General features: G+C 46.4%; 3 protein-coding genes across 3 annotated transcripts; 2 read left to right on the forward strand and 1 right to left on the reverse strand.

Annotated features, from left to right (window-relative positions):
• Positions 1 to 1,391: 1,391 nt before the first annotated feature.
• On the forward strand, positions 1,392 to 2,512 carry lyrm1 (LYR motif containing 1). Its single transcript, XM_084459787.1, has 4 exons — positions 1,392 to 1,641; positions 1,737 to 1,797; positions 1,957 to 1,988; positions 2,085 to 2,512. The coding sequence occupies exons 1-4, from the start codon at positions 1,441 to 1,443 to the stop codon at positions 2,196 to 2,198; spliced, it is 408 nt and encodes a 135-aa protein (XP_084315913.1). The 5' UTR covers positions 1,392 to 1,440; the 3' UTR covers positions 2,199 to 2,512.
• A 1,540-nt stretch (positions 2,513 to 4,052) lies between these two features.
• On the forward strand, positions 4,053 to 11,065 carry LOC311326909 (cerebellar degeneration-related protein 2-like; the record flags this gene model as incomplete). The annotated part of the gene is made up of 6 exons (XM_084459888.1): positions 4,053 to 4,134; positions 6,213 to 6,325; positions 8,393 to 8,541; positions 8,944 to 9,114; positions 9,719 to 9,935; positions 10,475 to 11,065. The coding sequence occupies 6 exons, from the start codon at positions 4,053 to 4,055 to the stop codon at positions 11,063 to 11,065; spliced, it is 1,323 nt and encodes a 440-aa protein (XP_084316014.1).
• Positions 11,066 to 13,154: 2,089 nt separating this feature from the next.
• polr3e (polymerase (RNA) III (DNA directed) polypeptide E) lies at positions 13,155 to 23,865 on the reverse strand. Its single transcript, XM_084459701.1, has 21 exons — positions 23,786 to 23,865; positions 22,922 to 23,040; positions 22,502 to 22,552; positions 22,326 to 22,403; positions 21,739 to 21,854; positions 21,533 to 21,615; positions 21,268 to 21,375; positions 20,552 to 20,601; positions 20,186 to 20,305; positions 19,944 to 20,029; positions 19,779 to 19,823; positions 19,467 to 19,558; positions 19,200 to 19,320; positions 18,964 to 19,045; positions 18,738 to 18,797; positions 18,387 to 18,544; positions 18,117 to 18,178; positions 17,523 to 17,998; positions 15,759 to 15,836; positions 15,180 to 15,308; positions 13,155 to 14,952 (listed from the first exon to the last, which is right to left on the reverse strand). Exons 2-21 carry the CDS (start codon positions 22,958 to 22,960, stop codon positions 14,896 to 14,898), a joined length of 2,091 nt encoding a protein of 696 aa, XP_084315827.1. The 5' UTR covers positions 22,961 to 23,040; positions 23,786 to 23,865; the 3' UTR covers positions 13,155 to 14,895.
• Positions 23,866 to 24,137: the final 272 nt, after the last annotated feature.

A 24,137-nucleotide genomic window follows, 5' to 3' on the forward strand; every position in this document is an offset into this window, starting at 1 on the left:
ATGACAGTTTCTTTGTGTTTCTCCTTTAGTCATTGAGTGGACATTATGGGATATTCCCTGCATCACTTCCTCCCTGCAGAGGAGGCTAGCAACAAGACCGCAGATCTACATGGCATGTGGATGGGATTGAGTCTTCAATCTCACTTCCTCCCTGCAGAGGAGGCTAGCAACAAGACCGCAGATCTACATGGCATGTGGATGGGATTGAGTCTTCAATCTCACTTCCTCCCTGCAGGGAAGGATAGCAACCAGACAGCAGATCTACATGTCTAGTGGATGGGATTGAGTCTTCAATCTCACTTCCTCCCTGCAGAGGAGGCTAGCAACAAGACAGCAGATCTACATGTCTAGTGGATGGGATTGAGTCTTCAATCTCACTTCCTCCCTGCAGAGGAGGCTAGCAACAAGACAGCAGATCTACATGTCTAGTGGATGGGATTGAGTCTTCAATCTCACTTCCTCCCTGCAGAGGAGGCTAGCAACAAGACAGCAGATCTACATGTCTAGTGGATGGGATTGAGTCTTCAATCTATGTTTAAAAACAAGAATTTCTTATTTTGTTTCTAATTATGGATAGTCTCAACGTTGTGTTTTAGTCTGCTACTCGATACAGAAAGGATTTCATCTTTTCAGTTTGCTAACAATATTGTAGACCAATAGGTATATTGACTTAAATTGCATTGGTTTTTCTTAAGAAACTTTTGGTTTCTTTACAAAGGATAAGTGCAAATGTAAAAAATATATATATATATATAAAAATACAATGAAACCGGAGTGAAAAGAAATTAAAGGTTGCCAGATCTCTGATACGATGTAACACCGGTTAATGCGAACATACGTGTCATCATTGTGCGACGTGTTGTCAGCTAACAAGAAATAGCAAGCTAGATCAGGTAGGTCAACTGCACATGTCTGTACAATTAAGATGCATCTAATCTGTCATTATTATTTAGTGATATAATAATGTAGACATTCTCCGTTAAATAACACCGTATTGGTCACCGATATCCAATATTTTCAGATTTACGCAATGTTTATGCAATGGTCATTCACAGCAGCATATGAATGTACAATCATGCACTGCCCAGGTAGTCTAGCACTCGTGTAGCTAGTCTAGAGTTTAGTAAAACTGAGCCATTATTTGAAGAATAGGGAACTGTCTCTATAATTCACCTTCTTATCTCGTTTGAGAAGCGCAGAGCCTAAAGGGGACTGACACTGATGAGGTGATGTAAATACAGCTTGCACTTTTTTATTGAATCTGTATCGCCACCCAGTGGTGCTTTGGAACTCGGATTATTATCTCATCACTTAATTTCTGCATGGCCCTGATCTATTAGGCAGTCTTCCATTGAAAATCTAGATCCCGTGGTTGAGTCATCTAGCTTAGAATTGCTGTCGTGTCTCATTCCATTTACTTTGTAGTTGCTGAACTCACAGATGCATGTCATCTTACCATTACTTGCTTTGTCCATAGATCAGATGATGGCAGCCACGCGCAAGGAAGTCCTGTCACTGTATACCAGGGTACTACGGATCGCCCACAGTTGGCAGGCCCAGTCCGCCCTTCCCCAAGACACTGAGACTGAGAGAAGGTACATAGCCAAGGAGGCTCGGACACTTTTCAGGCAGAACCAGCAGGTGAAAATGGACCAGGGTTGTTTAACACTGTAGTGACATGATGCTATGGTAGGCCTACTCCTTGATTAATACTTGAACCTTTGTTATTTCCTTAGTTGACAGACCAGGAATCAATTAAGAGGTGTATAGAAGAATGCAACGCCAGGATAGAAATTGGTGAGTGTCATGACATAATTTTGAGCGCTAATGTAAAAAAATAAATAATATATCTTATAGAAACACATATACAGACAGCTCAAGTTTTCTGTAGAAATACCTTGTTGTCTATAATGCCTCAGTTCAAAAATCGTTACATTTTCCATCTCTAATTTACAGGTCTGCATTACAGAAATCCTTATCCAAGACCAGTAAGTATCATCTTTAGCCAGAGCAATGTAAGCATGATACACATCTCTGCAGATTCATCTTTCAGACGCTGACTCAAGTGTTGCGATGCCCCTCAGACATACCTGCCTCCGATGGGCCTGGCAACCCAGAAAGGCAGGAAGCTGCGAGCCCAGCAACGCTTGAGGAAGCAGGCCAAGCCGGTTTACTTACACTCACATGACGAGACCTGACGCTAGATGTGCTCCGTCCCTTAGAAGAGTTCATGTTACCAAGGACAGGAGATCAGAAGATAGCGCAGACACAGGCGGTTCTCAGGAGTTTGGATGGATATTATATGAACTCACTTTAAGAAATGGAAAGTAAAAACCATGTTAGAGAATGTCATTTATTTTCATTGCTTCAAGGAGCATTTCATTGTAAACTGCAACAGTAAAACTTATTTACAATATTGTACTATACCACACTATCATCATGTGATTCATGACAAATTGTATGACGTTGGTGTCAGTGTTGTCTGCCTTTTATGATTAACTGCCATATGTATTTTAACAGCCAAGATGTATAATATCATTTCAAATATATTTATTATTACATGTATTAAAGATTATTTTTTACTCCCTTTCTCTGTGTTCATTCTTTCAATGAATAACTGCAGATTCAGGTGAAATCTAGAAGTCCAGTGGAAAAATAGACACTTTTCAAAAGATTATGAATAAAGTGCATTTGAGTGCATATTCATACATTATATGAGTTTTCCTGTGCCATTCAGTTGATCAACTGATGATTGGAAAACAATCCAATAATTGTATATCTTTATTATTGTATGTATAATAATACAAATAGTATTATTACAATCAGGGAGTCTTAGTACAGATAATTCAAGCAAGGAATAGTAAATCAATCTATGTGTAGCTTTGCAAATGAAAAAAAGAATACTGCAAACCGTATGTTTAAATAGTGGTTTGCAGGACGTGCACGCTTCGTAACCGTCTCAGCCTATTACATCCAAAATAATGTAGGTAAAGTTACTACATTTAGTCATAACCTGCACTATCCAGTCATGCTAACATGTCATAACAAGTGACCCATGGCATGTGCCAGGAAAATATTGGATGAAATTCACTGGTCAGCAATCGGATGAACGCTGAGCTCAAACTCGCATTAGCCAAGGGGAGACTAGTGTACAATGTCTCCCTCTAGTGGCGCAAACAAAACCACCCTGTGTGCGCTGTTATGGTAAATGGACTGCACTATGGCGCTTGTGTGTGTGTGTGTGTGTGTAAGGATGGGACTTAACATTTTCACTGGTCAGGTTTCAAGGGGGTAAATCCAGAAAGTGATATTGAAATATTCATAACTTTCTATATCAGATCCAGAAATGCAGATAGGACTTGAACCAATGGTGTTAATTAATTGAGCTCCAAACACTGCACATTATGGAGGGAGTCTGTGAGCTCAGACCCTCTGTGGCTCAATGTTGCCCTCCTGTCTCAATTCATACATAATATTTGCATATACAGAATGTGATTATTGAAAATATGAATACAATTATCACTTGTAAACAATTAAGTGAGATGCATTAAATGAAGACAGAACAGCTTGCAGCGACATTGATTGTCATCATCCACATCACGAAGTGTCTCAAGGTTCAGAGTTTTTTAGAGATAAGATGTTTCTTTGTATGATGCAGTCTCAAACTAGCCACGCGGTGTTTCCACCGATGGAGGACAGAACCGCATCCAACCGCGTTACACTGTTAATTGGTCCCTGGGTGCTTCCAGGTAGCATAGTAGGGTCCAGCCGAAATCGTACCGTGTCCATAGAGCAGAGGTAATTCACTGCTCTACGTCAGTAGCCCATGCAACCTTGTCACGACATGGGAGAAACCATCGGACGGGTGAAGCACATTGTTTGGTCCAGACCCCGGCAATTTGATTCTGCAGGTTCTACTCTAAGCTACGTGTACAACGGATGTTCCGACGGGAGGAACATTCTTTTGTTGCCTGCTCTCCTTCATTCACGACATTGTCTGAAGAAATACTATTGAATTGACATTTTGAATCAAGTATCAATACTGCCCGAAGATGCTTACAGATATGACATTAGAGGAAGAATTCGAAATCAAGGAGGAAGAGCCGTGGTATGACAAGCAGGACCTGGAGCATGGTACGCTAAATGAAATATCACTCACATGCAATTGCACCTGGAACAAAGCTGCTGTAATGATAGTCTATATTAAATCATATTATTATTCTCAGCATTTAACTTACTAGTGCTCTAGGCAGGCAGGTGTAGTATAATAACCTTTGGTTCTCCAAAGGCAGGTGGATCAGGTCCCCGTCACATTAGTGCCTGGACATTGCGGCAGTGTTCCATTCTTTCGGACCTCAGACAAATATTTCAAGGTTATGCCACTGGCATGTGTGTTATACTTGAATTTGTCATTGAGCTAATTAATGTTTGTCATTTAAACAATGAATTCCTTTGTCCTTGGCTAATGGTCTTTTGTTATGTGGATATTTTGTTTTGTACTATTTTTTGAATGGCTTAATGTTGCCAACTACATGCCAGTGTTTTAAACATAAGATAACCACACCCTTGTAGCCTGGCTACCACATCCTGTGGCCTGTCACAGTTTTGCAATTCGTTCATCTGATGTGAGGAAACATCCTCTCTGGTCTAATCTATAGTGCCTGTAGGCTATAGCTGACGAGGGCTTTGTGTAACCTTGTAAACTGCCATCTTTGTTCAGTTGGCTCTATTTATAAGGAGTAGGGAGTTAATCGAGCAGTGTCTTTCAGTCTTATATCCTCTATAATCCGTATCCCGGAGAGCAGTCAGACAGACAGCATGCAGGCCTTTGTTCCAGCTCAGTATTCACACTGTCTCTCCATCTGGTGCGTTTGTGTGGGTTAGAACAGAAACCCTTCACCCTGATCTGAGTCCAACAGATCTGACACGGTGGTGATGGTCCTGAGTGTTAGATCTGACCCGGTGGTGATGGTCCTGAGTGTTAGATCTGATATGGTGGTGATGGTCCTGAGTGTTAGATCTGACCCGGTGGTGATGGTCCTGAGTGTTAGATCTGACATGGTGGTGATGGTCCTGAGTGTTAGATCTGACATGGTGGTGATGGTCCTGAGTGTTAGATCTGACACGGTGGTGATGGTCCTGAGTGTTAGATCTCACACAGTGGTGATGGTCCTGAGTGTTAGATCTGACACAGTGGTGATGGTCCTGAGTGTTAGATCTCACACGGTGGTGATGGTCCTGAGTGTTAGATCTGACACGGTGGTGATGGTCCTGAGTGTTAGATCTGACAGGGTGGTGATGGTCCTGAGTGTTAGATCTCACATGGTGGTGATGGTCCTGAGTGTTAGATCTGACACGGTGGTGATGGTCCTGAGTGTTAGATCTGACAGGTTGGTGATGGTGCTGAGTGTTAGATCTGATATGGTGGTGATGGTCCTGAGTGTTAGATCTGACATGGTGGTGATGGTCCTGAGTGTTAGATCTGACACGGTGGTGATGGTCCTGAGTGTTAGATCTCACACGGTAGTGATTGTCCTGAGTGTTAGATCTGACACGGTGGTGATGGTCCTGAGTGTTAGATCTGACAGGTTGGTGATGGTCCTGAGTGTTAGATCTCACACGGTGGTGATGGTCCTGAGTGTTAGATCTGACAGGTTGGTGATGGTCCTGAGTGTTAGATCTCACACGGTGGTGATGGTCCTGAGTGTTAGATCTGACAGGGTGGTGATGGTCCTGAGTGTTAGATTTGACACGGTGGTGATGGTCCTGAGTGTTAGATCTGACACGGTGGTGATGGTCCTGAGTGTTAGATCTGACACGGTGGTGATGGTCCTGAGTGTTAGATCTGACACGGTGGTGATGGTCCGGTCCTGAGTGTTAGATCTGACACAGTGGTGATGGTCCTGAGTGTTAGATCTGACAGGTTGGTGATGGTCCTGAGTGTTAGATCTCACACGGTGGTGATGGTCCTGAGTGTTAGATCTGACACGGTGGCGATGGTCCTGAGTGTTAGATCTCACACGGTGGTGATGGTCCTGAGTGTTAGATTTGACAGGGTGGTGATGGTCCTGAGTGTTAGATCTGACAGGGTGGTCCTGAGTGTTAGATCTCACACGGTGGTGATGGTCCTGAGTGTTAGATCTGACAGGTTGGTGATGGTCCTGAGTGTTAGATCTCACACCGTGGTGATGGTCCTGAGTGTTCCCCTGCAGACCTCCACCTTGCAGCAGAGCTGGGGAAGACCCTGCTGGATCGCAACCGAGAGCTGGAGGCGGGTCTGACGCAGATGTGCTCCACCAATCGGGAGCAGCTGCAGGAGATCGAGGTGAGGAGCACGTGTGTATCTATTCGTGATGACCTCAGCGACAGCGCAGGGGTGAGAGGTCATGTATTCGGTGGCGTGTGTTTGTGCGTGCATGTGTTTTTATGTGTGTGTTTGTTAGCAGGATTACGCAAAAACAGTTTTTCATGAAACTCGGTGGAGGGGTGTAGCATCGGCCAACTTAGATTATATTACATTTTTGAAGCTGATTAGAGCCGCCCAAACACAACCGACCATTCACCTCCATTCATTTTTTAGACCAGGTTTACGCTAAAACTACATGACTGATTTTCATGAACCTCTGTGGAGGGGGGTTGCATAGGTCAACTGACAGCCCATTCAATTCTGGAGTGGATCCGAATCACAGGGCAGGTCCACGATCCGCCCAGACAAGACCGGACCGACCATTCACCTCCATTCATTTTTTTTGTGGCTACTTTAGGATTATGCAAAAACTACCAGACCGCTTTACTATACTTGACACTCAGTGGAGGGCTGCATGGGCCAATTTAGAACCCATTCAGTGTGGGCGTGTACAGAGCCACGGAATGCGTTCAGAGGCGGAGGTCTGCTCTCTGAGCACCATGTCTAGTTGGGTATTTGAGTTCTTGCTCACCCGTGTGAGCTTAGTGACCGGCTGCATCTCTGTTTGGAAAATGGTTGAAATTCTTCACTTTTCACCCGTTGCATTTGCTAAAGTGAATAAACGCTTTTCTAGTTGACAAGACGTTCCATTATTTTCCTCTGAATTGGGATTGATTACTTCATCTCTGGGAATGACTGTTTGCCATTGGTCTATCCAGGGCTCACTGTTACAACAACACAATTATCATCTAAATGGCCTGCAAAGTCATTCTGTTCAGTGATCCCTGTCACCCTGTTAGATGAGATCCAGAGGAGCAGGAAAGATAAAGCAATCTTTCAAGTCATATCAGTTGCATCATTTTTTCAAAAAGACCTTTGACCAAAGCACTTAAATGGATTCTCAACCCTTAGAACAACATCGGGCTCAACAAAGGGCCCCGTACAAAGTTATAGGTAATGGCCGATACCGATTCCGATATTTTGCAAAACAAGAAGGCCGATATCAACAACAACAAAATCTCCGATATCAATTTATTCAGAATCAATGTAGTGAACTCTGCACCCTAAAAGGCATCTGATTCCACTGTCCTTTCATTCTAGACAGGCATGTTTATTGTTGACTATTTTACATTTCAAACACAAACAGCAGAATTCTGGACTCAATTTACTTAAGTAGGGCCAGACAGAACGAGGTAGTGTGCAACACTAAATCCTTCCCCTGTGCCTCTGAAACTCTGCTCACTGGCAGAATGAATCTCTTAAACTCTGCCATCTATGTCACCACCTGACTTCATGCCAAAAACAGTATGGCAAAGTATGCAGTGAGTAATGGTAGTTCTAACTCCTAATGGATGGGTTTATATGAACAAGACGTTATACAGCACAGCCCAGCCTTTTTTAGCTGCTAGTACTACTATCTTGATAACCAGTCAGTTTTTTATTGCAAGGGTTGATGTTCTGTATAGTTGATGTATTGCTGTATGCCACAGTTATGCAGAATGGGTCCGCAGCATTCTGGCTGTTCTACCTGATAAGATAAACGCGTGTGGAAGGGCTAGAGCGTGTGTACAGTTGAGATTGTATTTTGCTGTTTTGCAAACCAAGCACCATGTCTTCACATGTAAATCAGTTATGGTCCAAATCTTCATGGTCTAAATCTTAAGGCTTGTGGATGAGAAAGACCCGACCTTCAGATTGTGTTGGTGTGCAACTCAACATTCCTTAGGAGTCAGTCTCTTGGTTATGGCTTGTCGCTGCCCTAAAGGAGAGATTTAGAGATGGGATTGTACAGGCAAGCGGCTATTGAAACATAATGTGTTGTCTGATGTGCACTAGTAGTGCCGACAGTAGTTTGATGCATTGCTGGAAATATGACAGACCTTTCCGAGTACAAACATCGGCACATCTTACTCTGAACTTGAATGTAATTGGATGACTCCACTTTGATGATTGAGTCTTATTTGTCCCTTTCTTGCCCCTCCCCAGTACCTGGCAAAGCAGGTGGACCTCCTGAGGCACGTGAATGACCAGCATGCCAAGGTCTACGAGCAGCTGGACCAGTCATCCAGAGATATGGAGCAGAGCAACTACAGGATGGGTCTGGACAACAGGGCTGCCCAGCAGGACATCCAGGAGTAAGGCTACCAGGGAGGACAGTGGTCAAATGCTCTGATTTCAACTAGAATATCCAGTTATACAGTTATTACTCAATGGGCTAAAGGGGATACAAGTCTGCGATCAATGCAACCAGAATTGGCCCACCTTGTGGTTGGAGTGTGAACTGCAGGCTGCTAATTGTCGCAGATGAAAGCCACTTAACAAAATGAAAGTTTTCAGAATGGTGAATAGAATATTCTGATTTCTATGTTTTTTTTTAACATAAAATCACATATAGATTAGATGTTTAGAATACATTTAATTGGTCACAGGGCCAGGAGGTGCTCAGAAGATGTAAAGGGAAGTCCCAGCTTTCAATCGATGTAAAAAAAAAATCTCCAAAAATTTTTCACCTGTAAATATGCTGATTCTCTCTCCAGGCTGACGGAGACCATCGAGGCTCTGCAGACCCAGGTGGAGGAGCTGCAGCGTCAGGTACAGCACCTGAAGATCACCCCTGCTCAGCCGCCCAGGAAACCCCTCACAGAGGCGTGGCGGCCCCACAGTGCCCAGAGCGTGTCCTGCCTGAAGGAGCTGCAGCTTGCACACCGGTCAGTCTGGCACTGGGTGTTCGCTACCTAGAACTTAAAGCAATACATCGCGATATTTGGACCTTTACAAACATGTCTGTTGCTAATTCTCCAATTAGATTTACTAAAAGTAAGCTGAATCGTCCAAACAGCCATTCATTCAGTTCTGATTGACAGCACCTCTACTCAAAGTGACACTGAGGAGTCCTGTCAAGCAGTCAGGCATTCACCTGGCCAGCAGTCAGGCATTCACCTGGCCGCCCCGCTGGCCTGTGCTCTGCTCTGTCACTGTTATCTGTCCCTCTCCCCTCCAAGGCCATGCCACTCAATGCTCGGCTCTAATCCAGGCCAGGTCACTGATAAAATCACCAGCCCAAGATCGCTCTGACCTCTGCACTGGCTGTGGTTGTAATCCAAAGGCTATAGTCCACCCCATAGTCCACCCCATATCAGGGGCCACCCCATATCAGGGGCCACGTCTCCCTACCTCCGTACAGGAGCACTCCCTGTTCTGATAAGATGATTATATATTCTGATATATGATTATAACGATTCTGTTTTGATACTCTGCTGGCACTAATGAATGACCTCTTGGCTAACTGAGTTTTCTTCTGACCCTCCTCAGCTACGATCCTGATCATCTGTCAGATGACCTCTTCTTGCACTCTGACCCTTCATGGGATGAGGTGGAGCAGGCGTCGCTACGGCGATCTGTCCGCTCCCTTCAGACCCAGCTGGGCAATGAACGAACCAAGAGGGAGGAGGCGGAGCGAGAAGCAGACCTGTTAGCCAATGAGAATGCATCCCTTGAACATCAGCTTGGAGTGATGAAGGGATGCCAGGTTAGTACAGCAAGCGACAGTTTAAGGGGCCTATTTTCGTACCGGCAGTAAGTGATGTTATTCCCTGGCGCTGGCGAATTGCCAGTTTCATCCGTCTCAATATTTCTCACGTCCGACAAGTTTACTGTCATTCTTTGATTTTCCTTCAATGAAGAAATACTCTCCAGTTCAGATATAACTGACGCTATAACAGCATCTGCTCTAACCTCCGCCATTGTTGTTTTAGAACGAACAGTTGCTTCTCGCTGTCGTCACTAAACCACGCTCTGCGTAGCTGCTAGTATTTCCTTAAAGAACGCTGATTGGCTGATCGTTTTTCTGTTTGGCCTATCAAATGGATCTCTATCAAGCTTTTCCAGACTGACGAGTGGAGTGAAGAAACGTGAGCTCGAGAGATCAGGATGGTCTCTCACGAGGCTGCTGAAATAGCGCCCTTAGTCTTTTTTTTTTTTAGTCAAGAGTTGAATCTAACCAATGTGAGTGATCGTAGTGATCTTCCAACTCTCTCTCCCTCTCGTTCTCTCTCCCTCTCTCTCCAGGCCAGACTAGTGGAGCTGGAGGTGGAGACGGAGGAGCTGCGTCAGCTGTGGCGAGCCGACTACGCCTCCAAAGCCACCAGGCCGAAGGTCTTGATGCCCGACGCCGCGTTCCTCTCGGCGGACGAGGAGAGCGGTGTGGAGGAGGAAGAGGGGGGTCCGTCCGGGGGGGGGTCCCTCCGGGGGTCACCGGGAGGTCAAGGGTCCGACAGAGCCGGGGGTCAGGACCACGAGCGCTCCTGTGCGCGTCGTTCCGAGGTGGTGAAGCAGCGCGGGATCTCTCTCCTCAACGAGGTGGACGCTCAGTACAGCGCTCTGCAGGTGAAGTACGACGAACTACTGCGCCGCTGCCACCAGGGGGAGCCAGGGCAGAGCCAGGGGGAGCGGAAGACCCACAAGGCCGTCCAGACCCCCACCGGAGCCCCCTCGGCCTGCCAGACCTCTCCCTCCCACTGCCCGGCGGTAGGAACCCAGATGGAGGACTGTTTTCAGCAGCCCGAGTACAAGGCCCTTTTCAAGGAGATCTTCACCCGCATCCAGAAAACCAAAGAGGAACTGAGTGAAAACCGGGGTCAGCCTCGGCTGGTGGAGTAACATGACTTCCAACTCAACACGGTGAAATGACTTGCTGAACTGGGCATTATTAACGAGATCGAGGCGAAGCACTGGCTTTTTGCTGACTTGGATTAAACAACCCCGGAATTTCAGAGCAAAGCATCTTCTGAGCTGCCGAAGCACCTTGGAGACCCTGAAATGTGAAAGAGTGACCTTGTGAAGCACGAACTGCTGGAGAGTAAAATGACAGTGTGAAAGGTTTTTTTGTAACTAGCCTGTATTATGTAATTAGCTTAGCTACCTGGGACCTTCTGTGTACCTTTGTAATATCTGCAAGATCTGGAGGAGATCTCCAGGGTCTGTTGTTGAGTAGGAATGACACCAGCTATTCTGTTGAAGAGATTCAGAGATTATTTGCACGGAAACACCAGTGCCTAATGTCCACTCCGCCATCACTCTGCCTCACTCAACCAGCCATACTTGAGCGACTGCAAATGAAGACCTCAGGAAACCCAGTCGCTGCTTAGGAGGAGCACATTTCAACACACTCCTGTTTGAGAGCTCAGCGTGGGAGCCGTCGTGTGACCTTGTGATTGGCTGAGGCCGATGATCAAAACGAGAACTGTGTGAAATTTGTGTGCCTAGAAAGAAATGTTTCCTGCTTGGGGTGAAGTCATGCTCGGCATGTGACGGTTTGGGGTTAGGGGTTAGGTTACTCTTCTGCTCTGGCTAGGGAGTCTCACAGGTATCCGAATATCTTTCAACTGCAGCTAACAACAGACTTTGAACTTTGACCTTACCATTTCACCAAAACTAAAACTCTTTGGTGCTCTAGTTATGGGCTATGATCTCTTTAAGCAATATGTTTATTTCACAAATTCACCTTCCAGAATTGTACATTATGAAAAAGACGATGTAGGGACTGTCTGAAGTAATTTATGAAGAAGGCTGTACTGTAGCTTGAGGAAATTGACTCCAAATCGTGTTTACTTTTTCAGAAGCTATGATGTTGATTTGCTGTAGACTTTGCTGAATGGTTTTGCATCTCTAATGCTGTTCTGTGTGTAATTATTGATGTTCACATCCTGGTGTAAGGAGAATGTAAAATGACATCATATTGAGATGCACTTTAGACTTGCACAGGGATTATTATCCGTCTCTTACCATTATTATTCAATGCACTGTATGTATGTATCCAATTAGTTCTCATTCACTGTCGTAGACCAAAATTATGTGAAATTTGTCATCTTTGTGAGACATACTGTACTGATATAGCCACTGTGTATGTCATTTTTGTTCTTGAGTTATCTCTGACAGTTCATGATAGACGTTCATTCATGTCAGAACGACCAGAGTGAATGGATTTTGTCTCCAGTCATAAAAACCTTTGTGCTTGTATACATCTGTGGAAAATATACTGGGAATCCTTGTAACAGAATCCAAATTAAAGTTGCTATTTCACCTGTCATTTCAGTGGCTTTTATTTCTAGAGTTAAACTTTCTTTTCTTTAAAGGTAAAAAATTGTGTTATTTGGTCTTTTGTTTTAGTATGGTTTTTTTTTGTGCGTGGCTGTAAGCCAGCGCACCATAGATAGCATTTGTCTGGTTGTCACTCCCTCCCATGGCCAGAGGGGGACAGAATGACCACTGACCAATCAAGCACATCTGAGCATGGCCAGAGAGGAATATGTAGAGAGTGGGTCGTATGCCCACCTCCCTTGTTCTCTGTAAAGCGCATTGTGTTGCCTCTGGGTTGCCTCTGGGTATGAAATGCGCTATACAAATAAAGCTTTGATTGATTGATTGAGGGACAGAATGACCACTGACCAATGAGAGAAGTGGAGTGAGAGGCTGTGGTTAAGCCACTTGTAGCACTGATGGTTCAATGCATTATTAAACAAGGCTCTGATGTTGGCGGCAGCGTTCTCATTATAATCTGATACCCTTCCATCTATGAAAGCAACATCAAAACACTTATCAATCATGTAACTTTACCTACAGTATACACATTCATTGCTAGTGAATATATGCAGTTCATCAAAGAAAGAAGAAAGCGAATCACCATGCAAGGTTCCTTTTATTGCAATCTTTATTCAGCAATCCAACATACGAAAAATAAGATGTCGTCACAGTCAAGTCTTTTCTGGGTAATTTTTCACGGGGATGAAAAGCTGAAAAACCCAGCCAAAAGCCTGAAATATGTGGAATGCTTAAGACTGTGGCACTTGTGCAAGTCCTCATTAAATGGCAAATGGGTGTTTTGAATAATAAATAAACACGAGAGCAATGCCGATTTTATTGTATTTTTCTAATGTCAGTGTGTGACCACTTGAATGTACAGGTGGAGTTTCTCCTGAATGTTTAGGGAGGCACTTTGACAGAGACCTAAGATAGCAGCACAGGACCCGACCGCAGAGGGCCGTATAACATGACAACGGCCACGTCCCATTCTGGTCCCTGGACCCTGATCCAACCATGTCGTCTAACAGAACTGGATAGGAGAAAGAAATATGCCACAAGCCAAGATGAAGTTTCTATCGTGTTGCTTTTACTTATCTAGTCCTCACAGATCTGTGAACACGGAGTTAGGATCTAGGGGATCAGAACAAAAACAGCCTCTCCTTCCACTTCACACCATGGCCTTATCCAAAACCGCAAATACTGTCATTTCACCTTATCCTATTGGCTAGCATCAAACCCATTAACATTCAAATAACAGTCCCGCTCAAACGTTGTAAACATTTGAGAAAAGCAAACAAATCAATAATCTCAGTATTTTTTTCACAAAGCATTTTTAAACTGGCTTAGTTTAATTATTTCTGGCCAATTCTCAAATATATATATCAAATTAAATATTAAAATGATGTGTGACAGCTTTGGCTTAACAGCATCCAGGAAGTGCCGTCAAAGGTAAGCAAAAAAACGTTTTCCTTCAAACCGTTTTATTTCCTAATGATTAGAACCAGATCAACCTCACTTCACTCCAGCACTGCTAACCTTCAAACCACAACTCAGGTGTCGTCACATTCCTCTCTGCTCGGTCCTTGTGTTGTCCGTGGCAAACGTGTTATCAGACAGCTTGAGCCCGCCCATCCGATAGGAGAAGCTTATAACCGTACAATTTGTTCTCTCTACATGTGCAACATGTACACATGAGTTCTACATGAGTAATTAAATAAGCTAAATTGGGGGGGGGGGGGGGGGGGAGATATATTATTGATCTCAAATCTGTAAAACAAACTATGAGAACAGAACACCGTTACTACACTCTGTTGGTGACAGCAGAGTGTATTGAACCTGAAACATACTTCTTGCACCTCATCTCCTTCAAGCTACCCTAGTGTGTTGGCCTGTCTTGCTGGGACCCTGTAAATGAGGGTGAAATATACTTCTCTGTTCTTCACAAGGCCACAATCTAGAGAAAATTAAAAGGACTACAAAACCGCACTTGCTCTAAACTGTGAATACTATCCCCGTTGTAAAATAATGAATCTGGCATGAACTAGTCTCTCAAACACTATACGTCTCTCTCGCTTCGTTTCAGGGTTCTCTCTTTCGAGCGGACGCGTCTCCTTCGCTTGTACTCCAGCCCTTAGCGTGAATGTGAGGTGTTCCTGTCCACTTACCCCGCCTCCATTAGGACTACGCTCAGAATGACTTCAGTTGGATTAACAAAAGCATTATGTTCTGAGCAAGAGCAGATGACTGACATCTTCTGTCCACCAATCCCCCCGCCATGACAGCTGGGGGGCTGCGATTGGCTCGTTGTGTCCGGCTGCTCCGCCTCCCCGTGCAGAGCCCTCCCACTAGGCCCTGGGGGAGGGGGCGTGATTGGTTAATGGTGAACGCAGGGGGTTGTCCTCTCGGTGTCAGGACTGTGTCGTTCCCTTGAGGTACCACATCCCCCCGTGGCTCACGCAGCACTCCTGTGGAACAGAACCGGAACAGAACCGGATCAGAACCGGATCAGAACCAGAGAACACAGGTTAGGGTCTACCCAGCAGCGATGGCCAACGGCAGCTTTGAAATTGTTTAATCCACTCAGCTATATTATCCAGTGACTTGTTTTAGAACCAGCCCAAGAACCTCCTCCGCCAAATTCTAGGTCTGATTCTAGAACTCGTTCTCTAGCCGGTTCTGAGGCCCGTCTCACCTTGAGCAGCCGGTCCATGTCCGCCTTGGTGACGGCGTCTTCTCCCAGCTCCTGGGTCAGCTTGGCCTGGATGACGTTCCTCCTGACCCGGTAGTTCTTCATGAAGACCTCGTAGAGAACCTGGCGGTACTGAAGGAACGAGAGACACGCCTCAGAGATAGGGCTGGGTATCCATTCGAATTTCAAGAATCGATTCGATTCCGATTCACAAGGTTCAGAATCGATTATCACGATTCAATTCGATTCGATTCAATATCGATTCTGTTAGTGCTACTAAAAACTTTTTTTTAATCTGTAACCTTAATTACATGACTGCCAAGTTAGGCAACACATCAATACTAGGGCTGGGTATCGATACTGATTTCCAAAAATGAATGAATGAATGAATCATTGAATGAATTAATGAACTATTCATTCCTTCATTTATTCATTCATTCATTAAATAAAAGATCGATTTTGGGATTCATGAATCGATTCTGAATCATTTGATTCAGAATCGATGAATCCATTTTTTAAACCCAGCCCTACTCAGAGATACAGACTTCCCCGCGTCCGTGAAGATAAGAACGAGGCTCCTACCTTGTCGAAGGTCTCTCCCGTCTCCCACACGGCGAATACCTTCTGTTCGTCTGCTGCCGCTTTGCTCTGGGCAGGGAACTGTGGAGAGACCAACCAGAATGACCAACCCAGGACTCAACACGCTACTGTTGAATGACCAACCCAGGACTCAACACGCTACTGTTGAATGACCAACCCTGGACTCAACACGCTACTGTTGAATGATCAACCCAGGACTCAACACGCTACTGTTGAATGATCAACCCAGGACTCAACACGCTACTGTTGAATGATCAACCCAGGACTCAACACGCTACTGTTGAATGATCAACCCAGGACTCAACACGCTACTGTTGAATGATCAACCCAGGACTCAACACGCTACTGTTGAATGACCAACCCAGGACTCAACACGCAACATTTACCTGAAGTACATGACGCACACTGTACCTTTCAGCACAGCATCTGATCCTAGATCATTGTTTAAACTGCGTCTTCTAAACAAAGATTACCCCCTGGCGGGGCGGTGCGGGGCTTAATCTCCTCAGACAACACCAGCAGGAACAGAGAGCTGGCTGGCTTCCTCCACGCCCCTAATCCCATAACCTCTGGGACACAAATGGGATTAGACCTGAACCTGCCCAAGACCGGATCCAAAACCAAGACCAGCCCCTTATGAATACAATAGAGGGGAGTGTCTTAAAGGAAAATGCTCGTTTTTGACAACCTGGACCTTATTTACGACATATTATAAGAAGTTTGACTCACCTAGATCACTTTTGTGTTGTTCGGAGGCCTGTAGAAGAAATTTAAAATCCAGCGCGAGCCAGTATATCCATGTAATGGCGTCCGACGGGGCAACGGGAATGCAGTTTCTCAAAATCCATTTTCGTCCGCTAAACGGTTGTTTTCATCAATCAGATTGCATGAATCGACAGTTGAGATTCCTCTACGCGAGCCATTGTTGTTTTGGTTTTCAAATACGTGGTCTTTAGCCTCTGTAATATGATCTTTACACGCCTCTCCCCCACTTGCTCCAGCACGCATGCGCACAGGCCAGCGCGCAGACTGGCTATTCTCCCTCACATTCTCTGCGCTACGATCGGATTGTTGCTGACGAATGACGACGACAATATTCTCGGCACCAACAACGATCGTAGCGCAGAGTGGGGGAGAGGCGTGTAAAGATCATATTACAGAGGCTAAAGACCACGTATTTGAAAACCAAAACAACAATGGCTCGCGTAGAGGAATCTCAACTGTCGATTCATGCAATCTGATTGATGAAAACAACCGTTTAGCGGCCGAAAATGGATTTTGAGAAACTGCATTCCCGTTGCCCCGTCGGACGCCATTACATGGATATACTGGCTCGCGCTGGATTTTAAATTTCTTCTACAGGCCTCCGAACAACACAAAAGTGATCTCGGTGAGTCAAACTTCTTATATATATGTCGTAAATAAAGTCCAGGTTGTCAAAAACGAGCATTTTCCTTTAAGACCTCTAAAAATAAGAGCACACAAAGCCCAAAGGGTCATAGGTTTCAGTAAATCATGACATTATAGCCATCTAGTCTCTTCCTCTAATCACTATGCAAGTCCTAATCGTAGACACACCCAACTCAAGAAGAATGATTGCATCAAGTCTCTCTTGACAAACAAGAATTCAAACTAAGCGAAAAATGTCAGCACATTTTATAATACAGCGACAATACTGATAACCGTGATCATCTTGGTCACTATAATGGCGATGTGACGTTCTCATAGCGTCACGTGTCTACTCACAGGCACCAGGATCTGTTTGCAGCGGCTGAGCAGGATGGTGTCCTGGAGCAGCCGGTCGGAGATGGAGTGCAGCAGGCTGCTCCCGGGCGGCAGGGCGGCGAGGTGGAGGTTGAACAGCCTCTTCAGCTCGCTCAGCGTCAGCACGTGCTGCTTCCGGAACGTGCTGCACACAAAGTCCCGCAGCTCGGGCGACGGCGAGGGGGTCCCGCCGTGGCCGTTGGGCTGGTCCGAGTCGGGGGACGAGGCCCCGGGGTAGCCGTTGATCGAGCCGTTGTGGACGGCGGCGGAGGAGGAGGAGGTGGTGTCCATGGCCTCGTCCTCGCCGTCGCTGACGGGCTCCTCTTTGACTCTGACGCCGTTTCCCGCCGCCGCCCCCTGCCGGCGGGCGCTCAGGTCCTTCTGCAGCGACGCCTGGTTCTCGCGCGCGCGCTCCTGGGCGGCTCGGACGCGCTGCTCGCCGCTCACGCGCACGGCGTCTGGAACACAGTTACGCGTCAAGCTGGAGAGCCGCCATTCTTTTGACCGCACGTTCCTGTTTCCGCGACATTTTTGTAAACAAATAAGACATTGACCACTAATGCTCTCGGTGCCTACCTGGCTGAGGTGGGTTCTTCGGTCTGAAGTCGTCTTTGGAGAAGTTGAAGACCTTCTCCAACCTGCGGGTCAACACGCCATGAATGACCAATCAAACGGAGCCCTTGAATCCCTACAACACTTGGGAAGCCGGCGCTAGATACAGTCCCTTCCTGTCGGGTCACAAAACGCCTCACAACATCTTACATGCGGTGTGTCGACACGGATGGAGTCACGGCGCTGATCTGATGCGAGACGACAGTCGCAAGGTTGAGAGGAAGCGGGTCTTACTTGCTCTGGATGCCCATCCACAGCATGTTCTGTCTGTGGGCCACGTCCGGGTGCTTCTTCACGAAGAGGTCGTCGGTGGGCAACAGGAACTCCCAGCCCCTGTTGATTCGAGGCACGGCCATGTGCTCCAGGAACTCCTTCACGTCCTCTGGGGGAAGCTGAGGAGCACAAGGGGGGAGAAATGCTTCATAACACCGTCTGAGTAGAAGTGAACCGACGGAAAGAGTCATTCCAGAGACGATGGCTGTGATCATCCACAGGGGTGAGTAATCGTGGCGATGTGTTTCGGCTTTTCACACGGGGAGAGTCAGGTGTCAGCCGGCGCCGGCCTGGTCCAAAGACGCCTCTCACCTTGATGACGGCGGTGACTTCCTTCCTCATCAGCGAGCGCTCCTGGGTGAACCTCCACATCTGAGAGAGGGAGAGAGAGGGAGACGAACGTCACACACCGGGCAACCCCAGCCCCCGACGGGTCACCACCGGACCTCGCGTCGGTAAATGACTTCCAAACGACCGCTCTGGGAATGTGATTGGGTGTTTGTGAGTGTTGTGCTTGAAACACGGGCGCGGTACTCGCCACAAAGTCTCTGCCTCGACACAGGACCTCGGCAGGGACTCCGCTGTAGGGACTGCAGCTGTTCTTGGGGTAGAGAACGTCACTGTGGAGGAACACAGGACAGGGGGTTCACCCGAAACTAGCTACTGTTCTAACAGCCAATACAAACAGGTGCATATGACACCACTTTTTTTTCTTTCTTTGCAGTACTTGGGGAATTTCCCAAAACGCTGACTTTTCCCAGAGGGTAATCTTACCTCTTGACCACCCAGTTTCCCTGCACCAGTAGCGCCACCTGCTGGATGCAGCGCATTACTGCGACAGAATCAGTACCGGAGGCCAGCAAGCCCATCAGGTTGGCAAACGGCATCACCTTGACTGAAGTATGGCAGAGTACAAGACAAAAGAGAGAGGGGGGGGGGGGGGGGGCATTTAAAAACAGCTTCATAAATGCCTCTTCATCTGTAAAAAGTGACACTGGTTCCTCAGGAGAGCAGCGCTGGTGGTTTTAGCCGCTAGCCTACCGTTCTTCATCAGGGTCTTGACCTGGTCGCCCAGAGGAAGGGTGCGGAGCTGAGCCATGGAGAGCACGTTACTGGGGCCTACAGCCTTCACACTGACACACAGAGAGAGAGAGAGAGAGAGAGAGAGAGAGAGAGAGGGAGGGGAAGGGGGGGGGGGAGAGGGAGAGGGAGAGGGAGACAGAGAGAGAGAGAGAGAGAGAGAGAGAGAGAGAGAGAGAGAGAAAGAAGGATGAGGGGTTTATCACTTATCATTCTCTGGCACATCACCTCATTGTCACAAGGAGGCCTCAAATCAGAGCATGATTTACTCACATCTTCTCCTCAGCCAGCGGAGGCATGAGCATGCCCAGGTACTCCCTGAGGGACAGGACGGACATGGGAGAGAGACAGAGAGATGGAGGTTACATGTGGTCAACACAGACCAGCATGAGTACAGGGGGCCGGCCTCTAACACGGACGCCGCGCGGTTGGACTCACTTGGGTGTTTTGACCAGTTCCGTGTTCTCTGAGGCGCCCATGGACTGACAGAACAGGTACTGCCTCTCATGATCTGATCGGCCGTCCTGTATGCAGACACACACACACACACACACACGCACACACACACACACACACAATGAGCATCTTTGGATTGTACCATCCACGCTTGCCAGCGCATGTCATAGACAGTGTGTTGGGGGGGGTAGGGCCAGGGGGGGGTTAGGGCTGGGGGTCCGTGCCTTAACACTATGGTAGTGCAGGTGGACCCAGGGCTCCTCCGCCTGCTTCTTCTGGAGGAACTCGTAGGACAGGATCCTTCTCTGCCGAGCCTGCTCCGACTCAGGACGAGAGAACCTCACCTGGGGGAGGAAAAGACTTAGTTACACTCCCACACAATAAAACCAACTGCTGAGTGAGTATGCGATCAGGTGAGTATTTCTGTTAAAGGACTGGTTTGGTATTTAGCATAAATAATAACATAACATAAGCCACGTTATAAGGTTATTTACAATCATATACAATGGCCCATATCAAAATTTCTACAAACTTTTCTCCCTCTCCAGATATATTGCTAATTACTCATGTTGCCACTTTAAACATCTTACAGTGATGGCTTTGACGTCTTCTTCTGCTTCATCCTGAGAGGAGTCTCCACCTGCAGAAACACAAGGACAAAAACTCTTCATCTCCGTTTCACACGTCAATTCCAGTATTCTATGTAGATTTGTAATCTGTGAGAGCCCTTAATCTATTTCTCGTACCCAGGAAAGCACATGCGCACACAAACTAGAAAAGGGCACTTGGAGAGCACAGACCTCTCTACCCATGATGCACGTCTTCAGCACGTACAGTTGAATGTGTGAGTGAAGTGGGCTTTTCTAGTTTAGAGAACAAAGTCTCTCGATCTCTACGTTAATGAAAGTGAATTATAATTAGATCAGCCAGATGGCCTATCTCGCGATATCAAAAACACCAGATGGTGCTTTGGTTAATAATATAATATGATGTTTCTAATCTAAACTGAAGAAACTTGGGTTCACCAGTGAACCCCATGGACTCATTTAACATCACAAGCGTCTCTTTATTGAGAGAGGTAGATGTTGCTGCCCTCTGGTGATTGGCTGGACATAACTCCCATCACTACACTCACACTGTTAATAACGAAGGTGAAATATACTTTGCGGAGCCACCCAGGGATTCGGATCTGCTCATCCTGCTGACTAACTAACAAACAAACAAACACACGTCATCAAAAACATAACCTCTTCCCCCGGGACTTGGTCCTGGGCGGAGTTAAGAAGACACGCGAGCGCACGCCCACCTTCGTTTGCAGCCTCCCTCTCTCTGTGCTTGCCGTCAGCCTTGTCCAGGTAGCTGAAGCTGGGTCTCATCTGGAGGATGCCCTGCAGCGGAGTGACGTGGAGCTCCCCTGTTGACAACATCAGAACGCCTCAGTGACATCGTCATCAGCCGTGACCACGTGACAATCAGTTAAATCAGGGCTGCCGCTTCAAAGAACACAATCAAACGTCAAACAATAGCAACCAACTCGACCGCAATGCCTGGGTTGAAAAGAGTCCCACTACCTTTGCGAAACACGGCGGCAGCATATCGGGAGGTGTTGGTGGTGGCCTGGATGGAGGTGAACGTCTGCTTGTCCATCATCTTTCTGAGTGCAGGAATACAGAGACATCCATTTGTAAACACGGTAAAATTATAATTCATACCGTGTCACAAAACTAGCATGCAAAGCGTAAAACTAGCAGAAGCCGCCATTTTGAAGCGGACTTACACAGAGTAGGTGTTGGTCTCCTCAAAGGTGGTCCCGTCCACATTGAGGGCGATCTGCTCCCCCTTGCTGCGACTATAGTTGGGGCTCGACGTGTTGATGGCCATCTCCAATTCCACCTACAAGACGGGTTACACGATAACCCTCTGTTTAAAGGAGATCTTGAGGTAACACCGGGTTAACCTGGAATTACGGTGCGTTCGTTTATAACTGGGAGGTGGCAAATTGCGACTTGCTACTAGGAATGATTAAATAAAACGCCGCATGAACTCGCACTTCCTCGTCGCAAATTCGGATAGGTTTCTCAGCCCCCAGTTGCCGGCTGATGTCAATATCATATCATATCATCATATCATTCGCTATAGCTCGAATGCACACAGGTCGGAGGTAGGTATTTTGCCACTTGCGACTTGCCACGTCCGACCACAAACGAACGCACCATTATAACCATCCTGATCACAATGGCAGAAAGGGAATGCGAGAGTTCACGTGATCAGGATAGCTATGCCAGGCTACACTTACTGGGTAGAAAATGCGGTACGGAGATTATGTGCTGGTGGGTATCTGACTGACGACGCGGACAGTCTCACCTTCTGCTGCTTGGGTTTGATCTTGGCAGAGAGGTGAGTGACATCATCGTAGGTCATGGAGGAGGGGCGTACAGGATACTATGGAAGACATCAGGAACAAGGAAGGAATGATATGAGATTCGGCAACTGTGATAAGAGACTATTCTTTCATGTTGAATGGAGGATGTGATCTTTACCTGGAATAAATAGAGCTTGTCCGCAAGACTTTTAGCCAGGTACACATCAATCTAAAACACAGAGGGAAAGATTAGAGATGACATTTTCCTCTGTAAGGCCATGAGCTAATAATGTCAGCCGCCTGAATAAAACGAAAAGGTAGGACTATTTGCTTTACTTTTTGATCACGTCATCCCTGTGTTGTGCCAAATCCCTTTTAAGTCCAACAGCCTTGACATGCCCTTTTAGCAAACCAAATTAAGATCCTGAACCAGTTTATCCGGTGATCCCTCCTGCTCTGACGTTCAATACACAGAACAGTCAGTCCTTCAAACTCGGGTCTTTCACAAGTTTTAAAATAGCTTCCACAGAAGACAAAGCCATGAGGCCCAGCCGGATGCAGTGGTCAGGGGTGGGAGAGAAAGGTAGACGTAGCCTACCTCTTGTATAATGGGGTCATCCTCCTCCCCGCTGGCCATAGTGAGGGGAGCAGACTGGGGGGGGAGAGGGGGGGGGGGGGCGTCAGCAGGAGAGCAGTGGCAGACCTCAGGACCCCAACCTAAAGTTAACATTCAATCAATCAGAGAAGGATAAGATAGGCTACCCTTCGATATGCTCCACACCCAGTCCCATGGTTGAATGACATGTTACCTGATGCAATGGATGCAGTACCAGTAGAATGCCGTCTACTCTGGTGACAATAGAGAAACGTTCATAAAACCTATAGGGCGTGCATAACAGCTAGGAGACAACTTATAGGTCATCATATCTGGTAGTCAAGGTTGACAATCAGCACAATACACACAAAAACTAGCTAACGTTATTACTTTATGGTGTAGGAAGGTGTAACTAGTTGTATTTCGGTAGCTAGATATCCGATTATAACGTTAGAATGTCTATGATACCTTTAGGTAATATAAGTATATAGTATATTATTATTAGTAGTATAGTATATTCGCTATATTTGACAGCCTGGCTGCATGGAGCGGCTCATGTTAGAAATCCCACTGAGTCAGGCCAGCTAGCTAACTTAGCCAGCTAGCTCGGAAGCAAGAGGTCGTTTAAATCCCAGAACCACAGCTGAGAGACAGTTGGCTTTGAGGTTAACATTTGAAAGAAATGTATATAAGAAATATAAACTAAGCTAAGCAACGTCAGCTAACTAGTCAACCGGATGGCTAGCAGCACGTAGCTAACGTTAGCATGCTAGTTTCTGACAATCACAATTCTGATGCAATTTCCAGGCGGCCTTGGTTTTTATTATGTACATCTGATTAAAAACAGACCTGGTGGATGTAGCTCACCTGCACACGTCACTGGGAACTTCTGTTTATTTCATTCACGTTAGAACAATGTGATAGAGAAGTTCAGGTGGGCTGAGTGGAGCAGCTAGAGGGATCTGAGGCTAGCTGCCATGTTGCAGCCTGAACACACACACACACACACGTGGGGAGACACGTGGGAGACCAGGGAGGAGCTGCTGTTTGCAGGCCCACAATGCAAAGCGAAAAGCTGGCTTAAGATACTTTCTGCCCTGCAGATGTCGCAAGACGCTTATAAAATTCTGTCTTTCTACATAATTGTTTTCTGCCTCTTATATATGTATGATAAAATTTTTACTCGGTTGGTCTGGTTGACAGAATAGTAATGCCACTA

The sequence above is a fragment of the Borostomias antarcticus genome, assembly GCF_949987555.1.
Source record: "Borostomias antarcticus genome assembly, chromosome: 29".
Classification (NCBI taxonomy): domain Eukaryota; kingdom Metazoa; phylum Chordata; class Actinopteri; order Stomiiformes; family Stomiidae; genus Borostomias; species Borostomias antarcticus.

What these genes read in the sequence shown, in the direction of transcription:
- lyrm1 (XM_084459787.1), top strand. Translation starts at nt 1,441, where the DNA reads ATGCATGTCATCTTACCATTACTTGCTTTGTCCATAGATCAGATGATG. An exon ending in TTTTCAGGCAGAACCAGCAG is followed by an intron (nt 1,642 to 1,736) that starts GTGAAAATGGAC and finishes TTATTTCCTTAG; the next exon opens with TTGACAGACCAGGAATCAAT. An exon ending in GAAATCCTTATCCAAGACCA is followed by an intron (nt 1,989 to 2,084) that starts GTAAGTATCATC and finishes GATGCCCCTCAG; the next exon opens with ACATACCTGCCTCCGATGGG.
- polr3e (XM_084459701.1), bottom strand. Translation starts at nt 22,960, where the DNA reads ATGGCCAGCGGGGAGGAGGATGACCCCATTATACAAGAG. An exon ending in TGCACTACCATAGTGTTAAG is followed by an intron (nt 20,030 to 20,185) that starts GCACGGACCCCC and finishes GTCTGCATACAG; the next exon opens with GACGGCCGATCAGATCATGA. An exon ending in AAGTCACCGCCGTCATCAAG is followed by an intron (nt 18,545 to 18,737) that starts GTGAGAGGCGTC and finishes TGTGCTCCTCAG; the next exon opens with CTTCCCCCAGAGGACGTGAA.